Source organism: Carassius carassius, chromosome 17, assembly GCF_963082965.1.
Source record: "Carassius carassius chromosome 17, fCarCar2.1, whole genome shotgun sequence".
In the NCBI taxonomy this organism is placed as follows: domain Eukaryota; kingdom Metazoa; phylum Chordata; class Actinopteri; order Cypriniformes; family Cyprinidae; genus Carassius; species Carassius carassius.
The window spans coordinates 9,659,850-9,678,500 of NC_081771.1; the positions used below are offsets into that span (position 1 = coordinate 9,659,850).

Below are 18,651 nucleotides of genomic sequence, written 5' to 3' on the forward strand. Positions count from 1 at the left end.
GTATTTTTTGGGTGGAGTATTCATTTAAAAATAAAATGACAGTTGGTTTTCTATTATAGGCTAAACTGACACTTGCACAGTTTAGGTTAGGCTTAACTATCCAAATACTTTTGGATCCCATTTATCATAGTGACTTTAACCCATTTATGTAAGCATAATCAATCAGGTGTTTTGTTAGAGGTTTGATAACCGTGCAAGTCAATGACAGCACAAAATGTAATATGTTCTACATGATAGTGACTGATAAATCAACAGCTTTCAGATTTTGTCCCTCACTGATAGATGATACAAAAAATGTCAGCATTATTATCATATTCTGCCCTTGATTTTAAGTTGTCCCTTTGCGTGTGCATTACTGGTAATGAATGCACATTTACAAGATGAACAGTATGCACAGTTACTTTAAGTTGATTAGAATAAATGGGTGTAGAAAAAGAGAGACATGTTGGCACTGTACTTTTTCTATTATTTTCAGCTCATTTTAATTCATCTACCCTTTAAAAGTAACTCATCTGACAATACACAGCGAGAGTGAGTGTAATAGGCGTTACTCTGCCCTCGATCTGTTTCTCTGAAGTCACGGACTCCCATGCGGCTGTTTTTAGACGCGCGTCTGTTATCTAGATACGCACGCAAATCCTGTATATAAAACGCCGTGAACCGGTGCGCTTCTAAACATTGTTTTCACGAACCAGCGGGGAAAAGCACAAGCTCTTCCACACACACAGTCCGCGCCTGAACACGTTAGCTCTTTATAACACCCTGGAAGATGAGGAACAGCGCCTGCTTTCGAGACGGACAAGACCGCAACGGGACAGGTAAGACACCACATCTCCCCTAAACCGTGTTTCTTTGCGGTCAGTTGTGTTTGTCACGACCAAATGACACTGCAAACGCTGTGTGCTCGCGGAAAATGTGTTAAACAAATAATTACATAAGTCATGAAATATACAAATATTTCTAATAACCAAAGCACTCATATAATTATTGTATCTCTAACAATGGAAACAACATTGTGTTTTGTGATTTTGTCAATGATTTGTTGTCAACTTATTTTTGTGACCACTCATAATGTACATGTACTGTAAATTCAGCAGCTGAAAGCATGATAGCTATTATGCTATTTACTTTATTGATTTGTTGTTGTAATGCAGACTCCTAATGGTCAGGGCAAAGTAAACAAAATCGATATTTCAAACAAACAAAATGTTCTTTTCTTGAGGAAATGAACGGGAAATGAAATAATTCGACAAACTAATTTATTTTTGTTTTTGCAGTGCCCAAACATATGTATTTTGTCTCTTGCTGAAGTAACTTTATATTATGTTCAAATATAGTTGCAGTATGGGTTAAATGAGAATTTGCAATGATCAAATGTAGACACTCCTATAGTCTTATTATGGGATAAGACCGCTGGCATGAGTATGCAAGCAAGACAAATCAGTCAGAGTGATGGATGTTAGACCGGGCCATGAGAAATTTTGGGAAGCCTTTTGTGTGTGTGTGTGTGTGTGTGTGTGTGTGTGTGTGTGTGTGTGAATGCCTTTTACTGTCTTAGATCAAACTGCATGGTATGCATTCTTGGCTTAGTCAGAGTTGCAGCTGCACTGTCACTCGAAATAAAACTAAACCATGATACAGATGTTACTTTTTACTGTGCGTAAAACCCCGTTAATATATTCTGTTTTGGTTTAGTTTGAGATAAAAGGGTGGACATGGGTTTTCAAGCAGATTTTATTAGGGTGTGTCAGTAATGACCCTATTGGTGGGTGGGTTACTATGGTTACACAAAGGCCTAAAATATTTTGCCAGTGTGTAAGTGCTAATAAATCTTTCTGTGCTCTGTGACCCATGCTCTTAATCTCTTTCTGTGTTTATCTGTGCTTCCCTGAGATATCTGCGTCTTCCTTCTATTTGTTCTCTCTTTCCTTCTGGGTATATCCACAGAGAGTTGTTCCTCTTGTGCTTTCTCCTTTTCCTCCTTATGTTGTTTATTTCTTGAGCATGTGTGGCATGCTCTCCATCCCCGTCTTGCTTTCTCTCCCTCTCTGGTTATCTGTGTGAAAGTTCAGCTCCATTCCTCCAATCCCATTTCAGGTCTGGATTTGTTTTACATCTGCGTTTGTGTATATTTGTTCATGTGTCATGTCTAATGAAATAGGCCTAGTATGTTCTTTGTGCAAAATCTGCTGCATCATTAAATGCATACTTGATGCATTTTCAGCCCACTTACTCTCACACAAAATGCTCTCATGCCCTCATATGTTTCTGAGTTTGAAAAGCTGTGATGTCACAGGCTGCTGTGTGGGCGGTTGACATCTAGGGGAAAGGGAAAGGAAAAAATCTATTTTTGAAAGGCACAATGCTTGATATTACTCAGAAAAGCATCATTTATTTTGTTCATAACTGAACCCTTTGTAATGTAACAAATTAGCTCAAAAGGGAAATGTATATACATTATTACAATTAATTATGATTAATTAGAATTCTTTCTTTCAGCTGCCAGTAGTAGCTGTAACAGAATTAAATTGCCTTCAACTAATCTGTTCGTCTAGCGAACATTCAGTTTAAGTTCATATCAACTCTAAGAAAGGATATTATAAGGATAAGGATATCATGGCCACAGAAAATATCTTTCCTACAGTATAAATGCATTAGAGCATGTAGCTAGATCAGAGTCGTAAAGGGACATTATTGCAGCGACAGAATCAGAAACTCATGTAGTCTGCACAAAATTGTATTAACTAAGCATTAACACACATAACTAATCTAAACCAACAAACATACAATCATTCAAATGTGTCAAATGCAGTTATGGCAAAGGAGTCCGTTAACCTCTGAGTTTTACAATGGGGTCTATAGCTTATACTAAACTTCTGTTTCATTTAGTTAAAATGTACGATCCTTGCATTGCCTTGGCCGTTGACGAGTGTCCAGATGCAGTCTCGGATGAAAGTCTTGATGGTTTCAAGTTTCTGACTCGATGGTGATTGTGAGTTTCTTCCCAGGTGGAAAGTAAAGAAAAGCTAAGAGAGATCATCAGCTGAGATCCTAGGCTCTTTGTTAAATGGAAAGTCAAGACGAGTTAAAGCTCACATCCTCTTCTCTGAATCTAACAGAACTGCAGACAAGCGGTGTCAAGGTCTGCCAGGCAGGTCGGGGTCAGCTCTGGGACTTAGCAACCAGAAGATGGGAAGGAGATGAGAGACGAGTGCAGAGACTAAAAAAAGCGAGGCGGGTCACTAAAGTGAGGCCTTTTAAGTTCTGGTTAAGGTTAAGGTCATACCTCTCAGGGGTCAAAGGGCCAATGGTGACTTGCACTTTTGGAGGGAAAGTTTATGATTCTTTGTCTTAAGGCCTATTCGCACAGGATTATCTAGGGACTTTGTGTTATTTTGAAATCAACCCCCCAACCACCACACACACACACACACACATACACACATCTGAATTTTGTGTGATGAATTCGAATGGGATAAGAGAAGCCTGTGATTTTACTTTTAATTTACTGATTTATCTCCCGGATACCCGGATGAAATGAAAGAAGTCATTTCCTATAGCAGAATTAAGTAGGGGGGGGGGGGGGGGGGTTCTCTCTACATACTTTTAGGTTTTAAAGTTTTATCTGATCTGGCTGAGGTGTCCTGGTCATGGTAACCAGGGGTCTGGAGGTTGTTCACAGACAAACAGAATGTTTGTTAATCTAATGAATAATTGATTTATACAGTCATAAAGAGTCATGCAGTGTATACAATTTTAAGGAAACTTTAATTTTGTCAAACTAAAGAGAATTTAATAGTGACATCTTTTCCAAAATGTGCATATTAAAAACCATCAGATCATAATATTCAGAAAACAGGATTGCTTATTTTACTGATGTTGTTAAAAGACTTGTACTTGTTCCTTCTGAACTTGATGTTATCTGTATCATGCTAACAACCAATACTGAACTGAGGTAGATTTTTTTTTCCCAAAACAACTTTTTGTTTTGTAATTTTGAACAATTATATTGAAATAAATTGTATAAATACAACAAATTAGCTGGGCGTTATTTTTGTTGAGATGCATTATAAAGGGCATGTGGGGATCTTTAAGATTATATAAAGTATAATAACAGTTTCCAATCAAAGTTATTATTACCCAGAAAATATTTCTTTTATATGTGGGATCCCAGATTGGCTGGCAGCCTGAGTGCTGGGTCCCTGGTTATTTAATGAGATTACAAACTCCTTGATTATATTTTTTTATCTTTTGCATTCATTATCTAAATGGACCTGGCCCCATATTCAAAAAACGTCTTAAGGCTTAAAGTAGCTTGTAACTTGTAACCGATTTAGGAGAAAATCTTACAAATAATGTGCGTGTATGTCCTAAATTGAAGACTCCTAATTTTTGCTCAAAGTATTTAACAAAGCATTTTAGCTCTAAAACTAGCTCCTAAATCTGTGTATCAGGAGTAGTGAAAAGCAATGTTCCCTGTTTTACAGTTTACACTGCCGTTCAAAAGTTTGTGATCAGTAAATACAATTTTATTTCACAAAATATAAAAAAGTTTTTATATTTTTATATACTTTAAAATATAATTTATTCCTGTAAATCAAAGCTGAAGTTTCAGTGTAACAAAATCCATCAGAAATCATTCTAATATGCTAATTTATAATCATTGTTGGAAACAGTTGTGCTGCTTAATATTTTTTGGGACCTGTGATATTTTTCAGGATTCTTTGATAAATAAAAAGTTAAAAAGAACAGTATTTATTCAAAATATTAATTTTGTGTTACAATATACACTATTTTTTTAATACTTTTATTCTGGAAGGATGTATTAAATGGATAAAAGTGATCATAAAGACTTATATTGTTAGAAAATATTTGTATTTTTAATAAATGCTGTTCTTTTTAACTTTGCATTAGCCTAATCAAAGCAGCACAATAAAAATAATATTAAGCAGCACAACAGTTTCAACACTGATACAGAATATCAGAATGATTTCTGAAGGATCATGTGACATTGAAGACAGAAGTAATGATGCTGAAAATTCTGCTTTGCTTCATCAGAAATACTTTATATTTTAAAGTACGCCATATTAAAATAGGAGAAAATATTAGAAATTGCAATAGCCTAATAGTTCACAATATTACTGTTTTTTTCTGTAAATTTTAATCTAATAAATACAGCCTTGAGAGCATAAGTGACTCCATTAAATAACAAGGTCAATTATTTATTAGCTATAATATAGGCCTAACATAATATAATATAATATCAAAACAAAACAAACTGAAGCATTTAAACTGATGGAAGAGAATAGAAACCAAACTGAAGCATTTAAACTGTGATCTGCAAGTCAAATATTTTCAAAGAAAAAAACATCCCTAGAAAAAGCACTATATATATATGTAATGAATTATTATAATTATTAAAATGTTTTATTTCTGGTGTCATTACGTCTGCGTTGACTCTCGATTAGAGCTATTTCGTCCACACCCAGGTAACTTACTCTATTCAGTTTATACAGCGACTCATTTGGCGCACATCATTCTCTTTCTATGAAACCTGTAAACCGCATTCACCGGTTCTAACTCTAATTGACATCAATTTGTCCCTCTAGTCTAAGGAGATTAATTCTCCTGACCTGCTGACTTGAGACTCTTACCTTTTCCCCCTCTCTCTTCATCACCTATTTTATTTCTTTGCAATCTAGTTAAAAATAAAAAGGACTATGGTGATTTTTTAAGGGTAATTAGAAAATATTACATACATTTTACAAATATCTTGATTTCACTTTAAGGTTTACTGCAAGGCATACTATATATAAACACACAATATGATTCATTATTCAACCACAAGATGGCCCTATCTGCCCTGTTTGTCATGTTGAACCATTATCTGTTGAGGATATCCTAGGACAAGTCAGGATATCCTTAGTCCCTGCAGCAAAAAAAACCCAAAACAAGAAAAAAATATATATAAAAATAATATTTGTAATTAATAATAAAATAAAATAAATAAGACCATGTTATATGCTTGGACACAGCTGACCTTTGAAACTGTTTTATGAACAAATATAATTTGTGGATATGAATGTTAAAAATGTTAAGGTTGACCCATTGGACTGGAATATGAAGGGAAAGTAGCAGAGAACAAGAAAGAACAGCAAGTGAGAACATATGGGAAGCATAAGGGAACTGTCTAAAAAGCTAAATCTGGTTAAAAAAACTAATTTGAATGGATAAAATAAGATAAATAAATAATTCCCATACTTGCATTTGTGCTGTTGCATTATTTTAAAGGTGTATACTGTTATATTTACTATTATATTAACACCATTTTTTTAATGGTGTAGAAACAATTTCCAATGCTTGCAAATTTCACAAATAATTACAAAGAAACAGCAAACAACCGTAGAAAGACCATTATAGTATTATCTTGTAAAACTTACTCCAATAATCTTTTTTATTGAACAATAAAAAATATTTAAATTTTTTTTTTTTTTTTTTTCAGTGTTAATAAAATATAGGTGTCCAGACTTTGGTAGTGTACATTTTCTAGTGTTGTTGTATCATACAATCGTGTGTGTATATATATATATATATATATATGTTAGCTAATATATGTAAGTTAATGTTTATGACTATGTAATGGCTAAAATATAAATGCTGTAGGATCAATGTATTATTATGCCTATAGTAAACTATGTTTATATACATGTAATTGTGCAGACATCTCAAACTAAAACACTCATGTATGAGTATAGAACAGGGGCGTAGATTACGCCCCCCCCCCCCCCCCCCACACTTTTAATATCACGGAACTTCGTCCCCCGCACTTTTTCAGGCAAGCGTGTTCATATAGAGGTTTTCAAAAAAATTTAACATATACTAAGATAGAAAATATTTATTTTAAATAGTATAAATATTTCACAATATTACTGCTTTTGCTGTACTTTGGATCAAATAAAGGCAGGTTTGGTGAGCAGAAGGGACTTCTTTCAAAACATTAATAATCTTACTGTTAAAAAACTGTTGACTATATATATATATACCTGCTTCTGTTGGTGATCCTATACGTTCTATGTACATATTTATAGGGCAAAGTTCTTAGTAATATTATTAAGGTGTTTGGTGTCTAAAAAGAACAGAACGTTCAAGTCCCGTAAGATGTTTACCCCGCTGTGCTCCTCTCAACGCACGCCTCCTCGTGCAGTCTCTCTTCCTTTCTATTGGTCGATTCCTACGGTCGAGGGGGTTTGATTGGACAAAGATATATCAACATTCACGAACCATGTGCACTTCATGTGAACAGTAGCTGCAGAACTGTTTTTCTCAAACCTCTGCAATCATTCGGAGCTTTTTGTTTACCCCCTTCCTCACATGTTTTTTTTTCTAGTTTGCTCATATCATAGAGTAGTTTTACGGTAGATTAGATACAATGCAGTATTTCAAGTGTAAATTGTGTAATTTCATCGCTGAAAATTACACAATTTACACTTGAAATACTACCTAACCAAATACTAATGACTAACAACCCTTGTTAAACGAGTATAACATATTCTGAGGGTTATTACGGTTTTTTAATATGCAGTAGTACACCATGGTGAATGTATGTTTGAAGTGAAGATGTACTTGCATTGTGGAACAATAAAAAAGACATTAAAATGATTAATTAAAACGAACTAATTAGACATCAAAAGCATAGAGTCATGTTAAAGTTGTCAGATGACGTTTCTAATAAACGTTTCTTGTATAGCACTTGCATTGCTCTTTTATTAATTTTGATTGCTTCCATTGTCTTCATTTGAAAGTCGCTTTGGATAAAAGCATCTGCTAAATGACTAAATATAATGTAAATGTAATGTAAATATAATTGTTCAGCTTAATCAATATTCAGTTTAAAATAAACTGTTTTAGTTGTAGAATAGTCACTAGGGCTAAGTTAATCACATTTTTATTTGCTTATGTACTTTGGTTTTTAATTGTGTGATGGTTGTGATTATGCTGGTATTTAATTATTGTCTAATTATGAAACATTCACATTAGTTTTAAAATATATGCTTAATTTTTTAAAGAGGGAGTGGGATTTTTGTGTGTGCGAGTTTTTTGCTGGTATTACGGTACAGTCGGTCATCGATACCGCTCAGCCGATATGACATGATACATCCCACCGCCAGCAGCTCAGTCCGCTCAGTATCAGAGAACAGCCGATCAGCTCTAAACAAACAGGTCATGTTAATACAGACAGGATGAGCTCCACAGAAGATGTTATAATGGCGATTCCCAGAGAGCTCACACAAAACCCACTGCGAAAAATATGGATGCCATGCAAGAATGGGCTACCGGAAAAACACATTTCTCAGAAAAGAGGTAACGTTATGCTTGCTTTCTGTAAATGCCTATTTTTTACAACTAACTTACAAATGATCAGAGACAATGTGGTTAATGTTACATCAATCTATGGGGTTCATTTTTGTTGAAGTTGTCCCAAACGCTCTCATTTTTATAAAATCCCGCGTTATTTACGAAGTTGCATGCACGCGCATTTATATTTTATCTCTGCTGTAAGTACAAATTTAGCAGAATTCGTGTGTGTTGTATCTTTTAGGTGTCCAAGTCACCATCTGGAGTAAAAAAATGCTCTTGGGTGCGGAAGTAATGTTAATGGTGCATGTTCAGTATTTCGCAAGAATTTCACCATATGTGCTGTTTTATGGTCTCATTGAATGATTTATTATGCAATTTTTAAGAAGCATATTTGCAAAAATAACACGATCAATGCTTTGTAGACTTGCATCTAGTTCAAGCACTGTAAGTGAACCCGGGCAAAGTAAGTTAACGTTAGGCGCAGCGTATTAAGACGGGAATGATGCAACCCGAATAACTTACATCGAAACCTGCTCAGCCTCAGATGTTAGGTAAACTACAGTAAGCTACATTGGAGCTTAAATCTTAACTCTGTAACTTAGTATTAACAACAGTATATTTTCTCCCAGTGTCTCTTAAGCTTTGTTTAAGAAAAAACTGGCAAGCGTAAACACTGAGTGTAACGTTATATGAATAACACGTCCAATGAGTCGAACAAAACCGAAAGTGAACTCCGTATTCTCTCCCTCCGTTTGCGTATTTACTTAATTTATCACTAACAACTCGGCATCACGAGCATATCAAATTAATAGTTTGTACCGTGAGATACCAGCATAGCCCGAGCATTTTTTTCAGACTGGTACAGTAGCTGCGGTCATTGTGTTGCGTAGCTGGTGTCCTATTGGCTGAGCACTGGCTGTTGACGCTCTCTGATTGGTCAATGGGGCATAAACATTCGCTGCCCATGTGTGCAGCGTGTGAGCAACAGATTCCTGATTCTCTAAACTCATGTTGATCAGCTCATTGTTACCCTGATCATAAACATCATGACAGAGAATGGGACCTAGTGTTTGTCATTTCGCTCCTGCTTTGATAAACCAAACGAAATTGTTAATTACAGTATTCTAATTTATTGATTATATATTTCCACACAAAAAATCTAGTAAGATCCACACTAATAACATTTAGATTAATTAAATGTTATATATATATATATATATATATATATATATTCGACGTATTTCTAGATCACTAATCAAATAAAACTGACATTGATGTTTATCCTTTTTGAGGTAATTATGGAAATTTTAAATACTAATTGTGCAGCATGTTTTTCTACCGTATTTTTTTTTAATGAAAGATGTTTTAATGTGTTTCTTCCCCCTCAGTTTCCCTCCGGAGTTAAAAAAAACTATAAACACATGCTATCCTATCCTATTTGGGTGAAAGTGGTGTACCTTTGTAGTTTTATTCCCTCTGTTCAGTGAAGTGGTCTGGGTGGGATAACAGGGTTGTGGTCTGACTTTAGGCATATCCTCTAAATTCCTCAGGGCCTGTTGCACTCAAATGGGTAAAAAGTAACTGTGCAACAGTTGAGGGTTTTTCCAGATCTCTGTGGCCCCAAAGCTGCTGTCATACAGGATTTTAAGAGGAAGTTTATACCCTTTTAAAGAGCAGGTTTGCTGAGCAAGGCCATTTCTCAAAGACTCTCTACACTTGTAGGGATATACATAATTATATGCTGATTTTCGTGTAATTGTCGGATTCATTTTGACCTCCATGAACCTGACACTGAATGAGCTGTACTCACAGCAGGATCTATCTTTAATTAGTCAGCAGAGAATTGATTCTTCTCTCAGATCACATGATCTCTCAGTATCTGAGGAACATGATTGATGAAGAATCAGCAGACATTGAGAAGAGCTTGAAAACCAGGAATAAAGAATTTCAATTGGTGAAATACAAAAAAACAATACCATGAATAATATGCATCAGGGGGACTGATGCAAATGTATAAAATAAATAAATGATCTGCAGAAATTATTTGTTTTTTCCCCGTATCTGGTTGAAAATGAAGGTGAAAAGTTAAAAGCCAAAGAATATTAAATAAAATTTCACAATATCCAGAATACATTTCTTTCATTGAATTAGGAAATGTAAAAAATTCTTCAGAGGCTGTAGAGACGCTTTGTGAATGTTCCCCCAACTAACAATAGACTGCATGGTTTGCTCTGACAGATTATTCGTACTAAATGAAAACAAAACAAAGACAGTATTCACTCTCTGTGCACATAAAGCTTATATTTACAGACACATTTTTATTCTGTCTCTCTGTGTCTTGGCAGTTTGCATGACCAACTGTCCCACTCTCATTGTGACTGTTGGCCTGCCAGCGAGAGGCAAAACCTACATTTCTAAAAAACTCACACACTACCTCAACTGGATTGGTGTACCAACAAAAGGTACAGTAAAATGCACTCATAGTCCTAAACATTTTTACATCCAGTATACTGTGACTAAATCAGTGTATTTTTTTGCAGAATTCAATGTGGGACAGTATCGGAGGGAATGTGTGAAAATCTACAAGAGCTTTGAATTCTTTCGCCCTGATAATGAGGAAGGGCTGAAGATAAGAAAGTAAGAGTCAGCATGTTTTCCATTTGTGGATGCTTTCATATATCTTTGCTGTTGTTGTGCATTTTGTATTATCATACGACTTATTTAATTTCTGTTTTTAGGCAGTGTGCTTTGGCTGCACTCAATGACGTCAGACAGTACCTCAGTGTTGAGGGCGGCCAGGTTGCTGTGAGTAATTTTGCATTTTCATTCATTTTATCAGACTAATTTATACACTACATTTCTTTAAAGCATGTACACATTATATTGATCGAAAGTGACAGTTACAACATTTATAGCATTAAAAGATTTCTAATTCAAATTAATGCTGTTTTGAGCTTTCTATTAATCAAATAATCATGTTTTCCACAAAAATATTCAGCAGTTCAGAGGTTTTCAACAATGACAATAATAGGAAATGTTAATTGAGCACAAAAAGCATTAGATTGATAAAAAGTGACCCTAAAAGTATAATGTTACATAATATTTCTGTCAAATAACTGCTGCTATTTTTATTTGCTCCTTTTTATTTTCTATTCAACAAAAAATCCTAAAAACATTAAGCAGAGCAATCGTTTTCAACATTGATCCTGCTAAGAAATGTTGCATCTTTAGAATGATTTCTGAATGATCATGTGACACTGAAGACTGGAATAATGAAGCTGAGAATTCAGCTTTGCCATCACAGGAGTGAATTACATTTTAAAATGCATTAAAATAGAAAACAGCAGTTTAAAATTTTAGTATTGTGAGTGTTAGTATTAATACATGGTGAGCATATAGCCTTTTTTCCCCCTCTTTTTCAAAAAGATTGAATCTTATTTAGGAGTGTAGAATTATTATTATTATTTTTTTTCAGGTGTTTGATGCCACAAACACAACCAGAGAAAGAAGGGCCACCATCACAAGATTTGCAGAACAAAATGGCTATAAGGTAAAACACAACGTTCATAAAATGTTGGCATTATTTTTTATAGTTAAGTGTCTCTTTACCATTTTATTTTACTACCCTCAAGTCTCTATTTAATTTAATTAGGTGTTTTTTGTGGAGTCTGTGTGTGAAGACCCCAGCATTATTGCAGAGAACATTGTGGTAAGGCGATGTTTAAAAATTGGCAATTGATTCAAACTTATAGTACTCTGGTGATTTTTAATTTAAGCATTTTTCTTCAGTACATTAAATATTATTATTTATTAAATTATCTCCAGCATTCATTTCTCTTTTTTTGTGTGTTGGAGAGCAGCAGGTGAAGCTAGACAGTCCAGACTACACTGACTGCAACACCGAAGAAGTCATCCAGGACTTTATGAAGAGGATCAAATGCTATGAGAAGAGCTACCAGCCACTGGATGAAAACCTGGACAGGTCAGAAATCTGATTTAATTCCTTTCTCTTTCTTAGAATGTGATAATGTATTCTATTTATGTTTTTTATGTGTAGATTATTTAATGCTACATGTTTTGTCTTTCAGAGAGTTGTCATACATTAAAATCATGGACGTGGGTCAGCGGTATCTGGTGAACCGTGTACTCGACCACATCCAGAGCAGAATCGTTTATTATCTGATGAACATCCACATCACCCCGCGCTCCATCTACCTCTGTCGACACGGAGAGAGCGACCTTAACGTCAGAGGTCGCATCGGAGGGGATTCAGGCCTGTCGCCCCGTGGTAAAGAGGTGCGTGACGCTTTAGGTGTCTGTGAAAGAGTGTCTACAGCATTGGTCATTTGGATTTCATTACCTCTTTCCTTTCTCGTATGTTGTAGTTCGCTCAGTGTCTAGGGAGGTTTATACAGGATCAGAATATAAAGGATCTCAAGGTGTGGACGAGTCAGATGAAGCGGACCATTCAGACCGCTGAGGCGCTGGGTGTACCGTATGAACAGTGGAAAGCCCTCAATGAGATTGATGCTGTAAGTGTTATATGACAGTTAGGGGTGTAACGGTACGCAAAAATCATGGTTCGGTACGTACCTCGGTTTTAAAGTCACGGTTCGGTTCATTTTCGGTACAGTAAGGGAAAGAAAGGGAAACATTAAACTGCAGGTTGTTCATTACTATAAACTTTAACAATTTGTTTACACTTTTTAAAAATACTTTTTAATAAAATATATATAAAATTTAAAAAGAATAAGAAATAAAATACTGCTGCAAAAGTTCTCCACTAAATAAAATACTCTCAGTCTCAAACCAATATCATATAATAAAATATAATGAAAAAATATAAATAAATAACTATGATTACAGTGCAGCATTTACCAATCCCAGCTTGTAAGCCTGCTCATATTTAAAAAATATATATAACTTTTCCAAAGTGTAAAGTTGCAGCATCAGCAGTTTCAGTTTTTAGACCTGCTCAGATTTCGTTCCGTTAGATTGCGTTGGACCGATCGGAATTAAGAGCAAAGGTCTGTTTAAATGCCGATGGGAGCTGCGTTTGAATTACAATCGGTTTTTTCCTAGTTGTAGCGGTTCACACTCGCGTGATGCCTTTTGAAAACCTTAGGCCGGTGACACACTGGCATATTGCACCTGTCAAACATAGTCTATTTTGCCGTCAATACTGTTGACGGTGTCCTTTATCAGTAGGCTTTATATTTATGCTCAACATGAAGTATAGATATTGTTGTCGTGAAGACAAGATCCTGGTCTGTTGGCGGCCTCCCTCTATGTCACCTACAGCAGCAGCAGCGCGCCAGCGCCGCATCAGGCAAGATTCTGTGTAAAGACAGAAAACGCGAGGCAGCCGTGACGCAACTGACACGCAGCAGAAACGCCACACTTACGCCATGCAGCAGTGTGTCACCGGCCTTAGAATCAGCTGCAGGGCAGGATTTGCGCTGAACGCGGAGACTTCCGCCACTTAATATGTTCGTTTGGAAACACGAAAATGTACCTACCGTATTTTTCGGACTATAAGTCGCACCTGAGTATAAGTCGCATCAGTCCAAAAATACGTCATGATGAGGAAAAAAACATATATAAGTCGCACTGGACTATAAGTCGCATTTATTTAGAACCAAGAGAAAACATTACCGTCTACAGCCGCGAGAGGGCGCTCTATGTCTTCAGTGTAGACTACAGGAGCACTGAGCAGAATTAGAGCGCCCTCTGGCGGCTGTAGACGGCAATGTTTTCTCTTGGTTCATTTCTCTCGGTTCATGTCAAATTAATTTTGATAAATAAGTCGCACCTGACTATAAGTCGCAGGACCACCCAAACTATGAAAAAAAGTGCGACTTATAGTCCGGAAAATACGGTATGTTCTGCATACAAAATATTGCATTCGGTCATTCGGTACACACTTGCACCGTACCGAAACGGTCCGGTACGAATACACGTACCGTTACACCCCTAATGACAATGTTTTCTTTCTAATTCCATTTAAAAGTACCAGTGTAGTGACTGTCAGCATGTGAGCAGGGTGTTTGTGAGGAGATGATGTATGAGGAGATCCAGGAACATTATCCTCTGGAGTTCGCCCTCAGAGACCAGGACAAATATCGCTACCGTTACCCTAAAGGAGAGGTGTGTTGAAAAACTATATTCACAGCCAACTACAAAGGAACCTCATGAAATCTTGAGAAAACTGTACGTTCTCACTCTTTACAGTCTTATGAGGATCTTGTCCAGCGATTGGAGCCAGTCATTATGGAGCTTGAGCGGCAGGAGAATGTGTTGGTCATTTGTCACCAGGCTGTTATGCGCTGTCTGCTTGCTTACTTCCTGGACAAGAGTGCAGGTGTGTAGATGGGGACATGCTATGGTAAATAAAATATTTACGTATTGTTATCTTTAACCTTTCGTTTGCCCTCTAGAAGAGCTGCCGTACCTGAAATGCCCCCTACACACAGTCCTGAAGCTTACTCCTGTGGCCTATGGTGAGAAACTGGTCTATCTTATACATTTTAGAAGCATGTGTACAGCCTGATAGTTGGTTAGGTGTGGGCAGTCGTGGCCTAATGGATAGTGAGTCCATTGTGAGCAGCAGTGTTGGGGAGTAACTAGTTACATGTAACGGCGTTACGTAATTTAATTACAAAATTATTGTAACTGTAATTAGTTACAGTTACTAAGAAAAAATGAGTAATTAAATTACAGTTACTTATGAAATTTTTAACGATTACAAAGGGGATTACATTTGAATATTTACACACATCCACATACAGATTTAACTGATTTCTTTCCCAAATTGCACTGACTATTCTGAGACATACCGCCCTAATAATTTCCAGGATGCGGAAATACAGTCTGGTTCGTAGAATCCAGTCATAAAAATGAAATGCCTAACGCGGACGGATTATGCCACATTTTGGATGACTAAATCAAAAGTAGGTCAGTACACTTGAATCAAAACATTACATCGACTAGTGTCTGTGAATATAAAGCCCCAAAAAAGCAATATATGACTTGCACATTCTGCGTGTCTGTGGAAATCAGGCGCGGACTGGACACCGGGAGAACCGGGACAATTCCCGGTGGCCTGGCAGCCGATTTTGCCCCACTATTTAATATCATTATTGTATAATTGCCTGCCGAAAAAAAATCATTTGCGAATCCGCCATTTGATAATAAAATCTCTAATAAGTCATGAATTGTTAGTCATGACTCGCGCACTCTCCGCGCCTCCGCCAAACGGTTTGGATCAGACTCTGAGTAATCAATGCGAGAGAGAGAGAGAGAGAGAAAGAATAGAGTGGACTGTAGAAGTGCACAGCTGGAGCAGAGAAGCAGAACCACTGTTCAGGGTTTCAGGTCAGTTTCATCTGTAAAGATACTTTTTTGTCTTTGTTTTTTTATTTAATCAAGCAGCAGGACGTTGCTCATCAGTCATCACTCAAAATACTATATACAGGACATCATTATTATCTGTTGTAATGTTGCAGTAGGAATTTAGCTGAAAAAAAATCAGATTTTTTTTATAGGTTTAGGGGGAGCTACGACAGACAACAACACAACCCTTACGAAAATTAACATTTTAATATTTAACTATAAATCCAGAGAAAATGGTTACTATTGTTTAACTGTGATAACCAAAAATGTAAAATTATTTTACAAATGTATTTATTTAAAAATAAATACAAATCCATTTGCAAAAAAAAAAAAAAAACAAGGTTATTTTACTTTTATATAGGCTAATAAAAGCATGGTAATTTTTTGTAAGGGAAAAACATGACTCGTGTACAGTATTAGGATTTTTCTATAAAAATATTGTAGTATTTTAGGGTATTGTATTGTAAAGTATAGTTTTGTTCAATCTTGAGTATTAAAGTCATGAGAGGGATGGATAACAGGGCAAAATAAAGAGACTGAAGAGAAAAATGGAAGTGAAGGTGCAGTTAAGGAGAAAACTTTTAATTATTTTGCATGTCCCCAAATTAAAGATTTAAACCTTTGAGTTTAAATATTCTATGAGTTTGAATTTTCCAGTCTGAATTTTTTTCCCAGTCCGCCCCTCCTGTAAATTAATGGCAAAGACATGGTTTCATTTACTACACATAGGCCTACTGAAGCTCGCAGTGTTTTCAACCTCTGCTGCCTCAATATAGGAGTACACGAGCACATAAACATAATTTCTAGAACTGCTCTGTGTCACTTCATGTGCATTTTACTTATTTTGAGAAAACTATCATCATATACAAAGAAACAGCAGTTTAAAAAAAACACCAATGTTTCAGGAGTATATTACACAGAATATGTCACATGCTTATTAGATAACTGTATTTAAGTTGATGTATATGCTTTTATTTATTATTCTTTAATTTTCACAAATTTAGAAAAGTAATCAAAAAGTACTCAAAAGTAATTAGTTACATTACTTTAATAAAGTAATTGAAAAGTTACACTACTATTACATTTTAAACAGGGTAACTTGTAATCTGTAACCTATTACATTTCCAAAGTAACCTTCCCAACATTGGTGAGCAGCTGATTTTTTTTCCTGCAGAATCTGTTTTCCATACAATGGAAGTGGATAGGGACTGGGCTGTCAGTAACAGAAAAAAATACTGTGACTCGTGCACAATGTAGTCAGGTCTTCTCACTTTGTATCAAAGCTTTTTGTAAGTAACATTCTGAGGTCATTTCAGATTTTTTTGTACTATCCCTTTAAGACCACATTGACTCTACAAGAGTGGTGACAAATTGTTCTGCATTGTCCTGTATGAAACAACAGCACTGAAAGTAAAAACTGCTGTTCTGTATTAAAACTTTTATCAGAATAAAACCGTATGTAAAAAGCTAACAGAAGCAGTAGCATTTACAAACAACAGTGTATCTAAATGTGTGAGACAACAACAAACAAATATACCATTAAGAGCCGTGCTTGCACAGCTTCTTCATGAATATTCTCTGCATCTCAATCGGCCTCAAATTGATGAGCAATATAGAGGACGTCATTGTTTACAATACAACCAGAGCACATTCTGAGCTTGAGAGGGCTGGGATGTTCAGACGCGCTCAAGGCGGTTTAGCGAATCACAACACACTGAGCCAGCTGACCAATCTCAGCCCATAGCGTATTTCTGAGGGAGGGGCTTCATAATATGAAATAAATCAAGGCGTTTGTCAGAGAAGGGACAGATTGGTGTGGAATAAAGGTAAATTATTTGAAAAATAATGAGTTATGAAAAAAACCAAGCATGAACACGTTAAGACTGCACACCATAAACACAATCAAGCCTAGGGAAAAAAAACTTTCAAAAACCCCTTTAATAAAGTAGTTTCATGCAGCCAAAAATCGAAAAGTGTTTTTATGAAACACTTTTAAAATATTTTCTTGAGAGAGCTCTTCCCCCCGACATTTTATCTATTGAAGAGCTGTAATTACCTGGGAACATAACTCATGGAATGTACTTGAATATAACCTAGATTCTGTCCTGCATTAGGCTGCAAAGTGGAGTCGATCTATCTTAATGTGGAGGCGGTTAACACACACAGAGACAAACCGGAGGTGAGAAAACCAATCATTTTACATATATAAATATTCATTCTAATGATATTTGGAAAAATAATAAAAGAATTCTGACTGTTACAGAATGTGGACATTTCCCGTCTGTCAGAGGAGGCTCTTTTCACTGTTCCAGCCCATTACTGAACTATGATGTCACATCCTGTACATCAGCAGCACTCCATTAGGCTGCTCCATCCATTTTTATGTGACTCCTCTCAATGGTTTCTGAGTGTTTAGAAACGCTGGGCAGAAAGTCAGTTATGAGTCCTGAAGGTGAGCATCTTTAGGCCTCATATTTGTATTATCCTCTTTTCTCAATTACCACATAGGTGACTGGAATCCAGTTATTGATTAATAACCCTAGTGTTGGGGTGCGAGTGTGTGTGTGCGCATACACACATGTAGGTCTGTGCCAGCAATAGAGGCTGCCGTATAGCAGATTTGAAGGCGGTTCAAGTTTTCTTACAATAATTTTCTACTGAAGATTTTTGCTGGAATCATTAACATTTTGTATGTGAGAATAAATAATCAATTCTGGTGTGTCTTTTCCACATACTGGATATTTAATGTTTTATTACTATTATAATTATTATTTGCTTCTTGTCGTCACCTTTTTTTAAGCAATATTTTACATTTCAATCATTCACACACTACAATTTACATTAAGTGCTTTGGCTGTCATCGAGCACTAAATGCTATTCATAAAAAACAGAATACATGAC

At 35.9% G+C, this 18,651-nt stretch overlaps 1 protein-coding gene across 2 annotated transcripts; it reads left to right on the forward strand.

Annotated features, from left to right (window-relative positions):
* Positions 1–674: 674 nt before the first annotated feature.
* LOC132161014 (6-phosphofructo-2-kinase/fructose-2,6-bisphosphatase 4-like) lies at positions 675–18,418 on the forward strand. 2 transcript variants are annotated; one of them, XM_059570784.1, is made up of 14 exons: positions 675–818; positions 10,704–10,820; positions 10,899–10,995; positions 11,097–11,163; positions 11,834–11,908; positions 12,011–12,067; positions 12,219–12,340; positions 12,447–12,654; positions 12,744–12,890; positions 14,401–14,505; positions 14,590–14,719; positions 14,796–14,858; positions 17,865–17,929; positions 18,014–18,418. In XM_059570784.1, the coding sequence occupies exons 1-14, from the start codon at positions 770–772 to the stop codon at positions 18,071–18,073; spliced, it is 1,362 nt and encodes a 453-aa protein (XP_059426767.1). In that variant the 5' UTR covers positions 675–769; the 3' UTR covers positions 18,074–18,418. The 2 variants fall into 2 exon arrangements, with proteins under 2 accessions (XP_059426767.1, XP_059426766.1); XM_059570783.1 differs by lacking the exon at positions 675–818 and adding an exon at positions 8,154–8,361.
* The last annotated feature ends 233 nt before the right edge of the window (positions 18,419–18,651 follow it).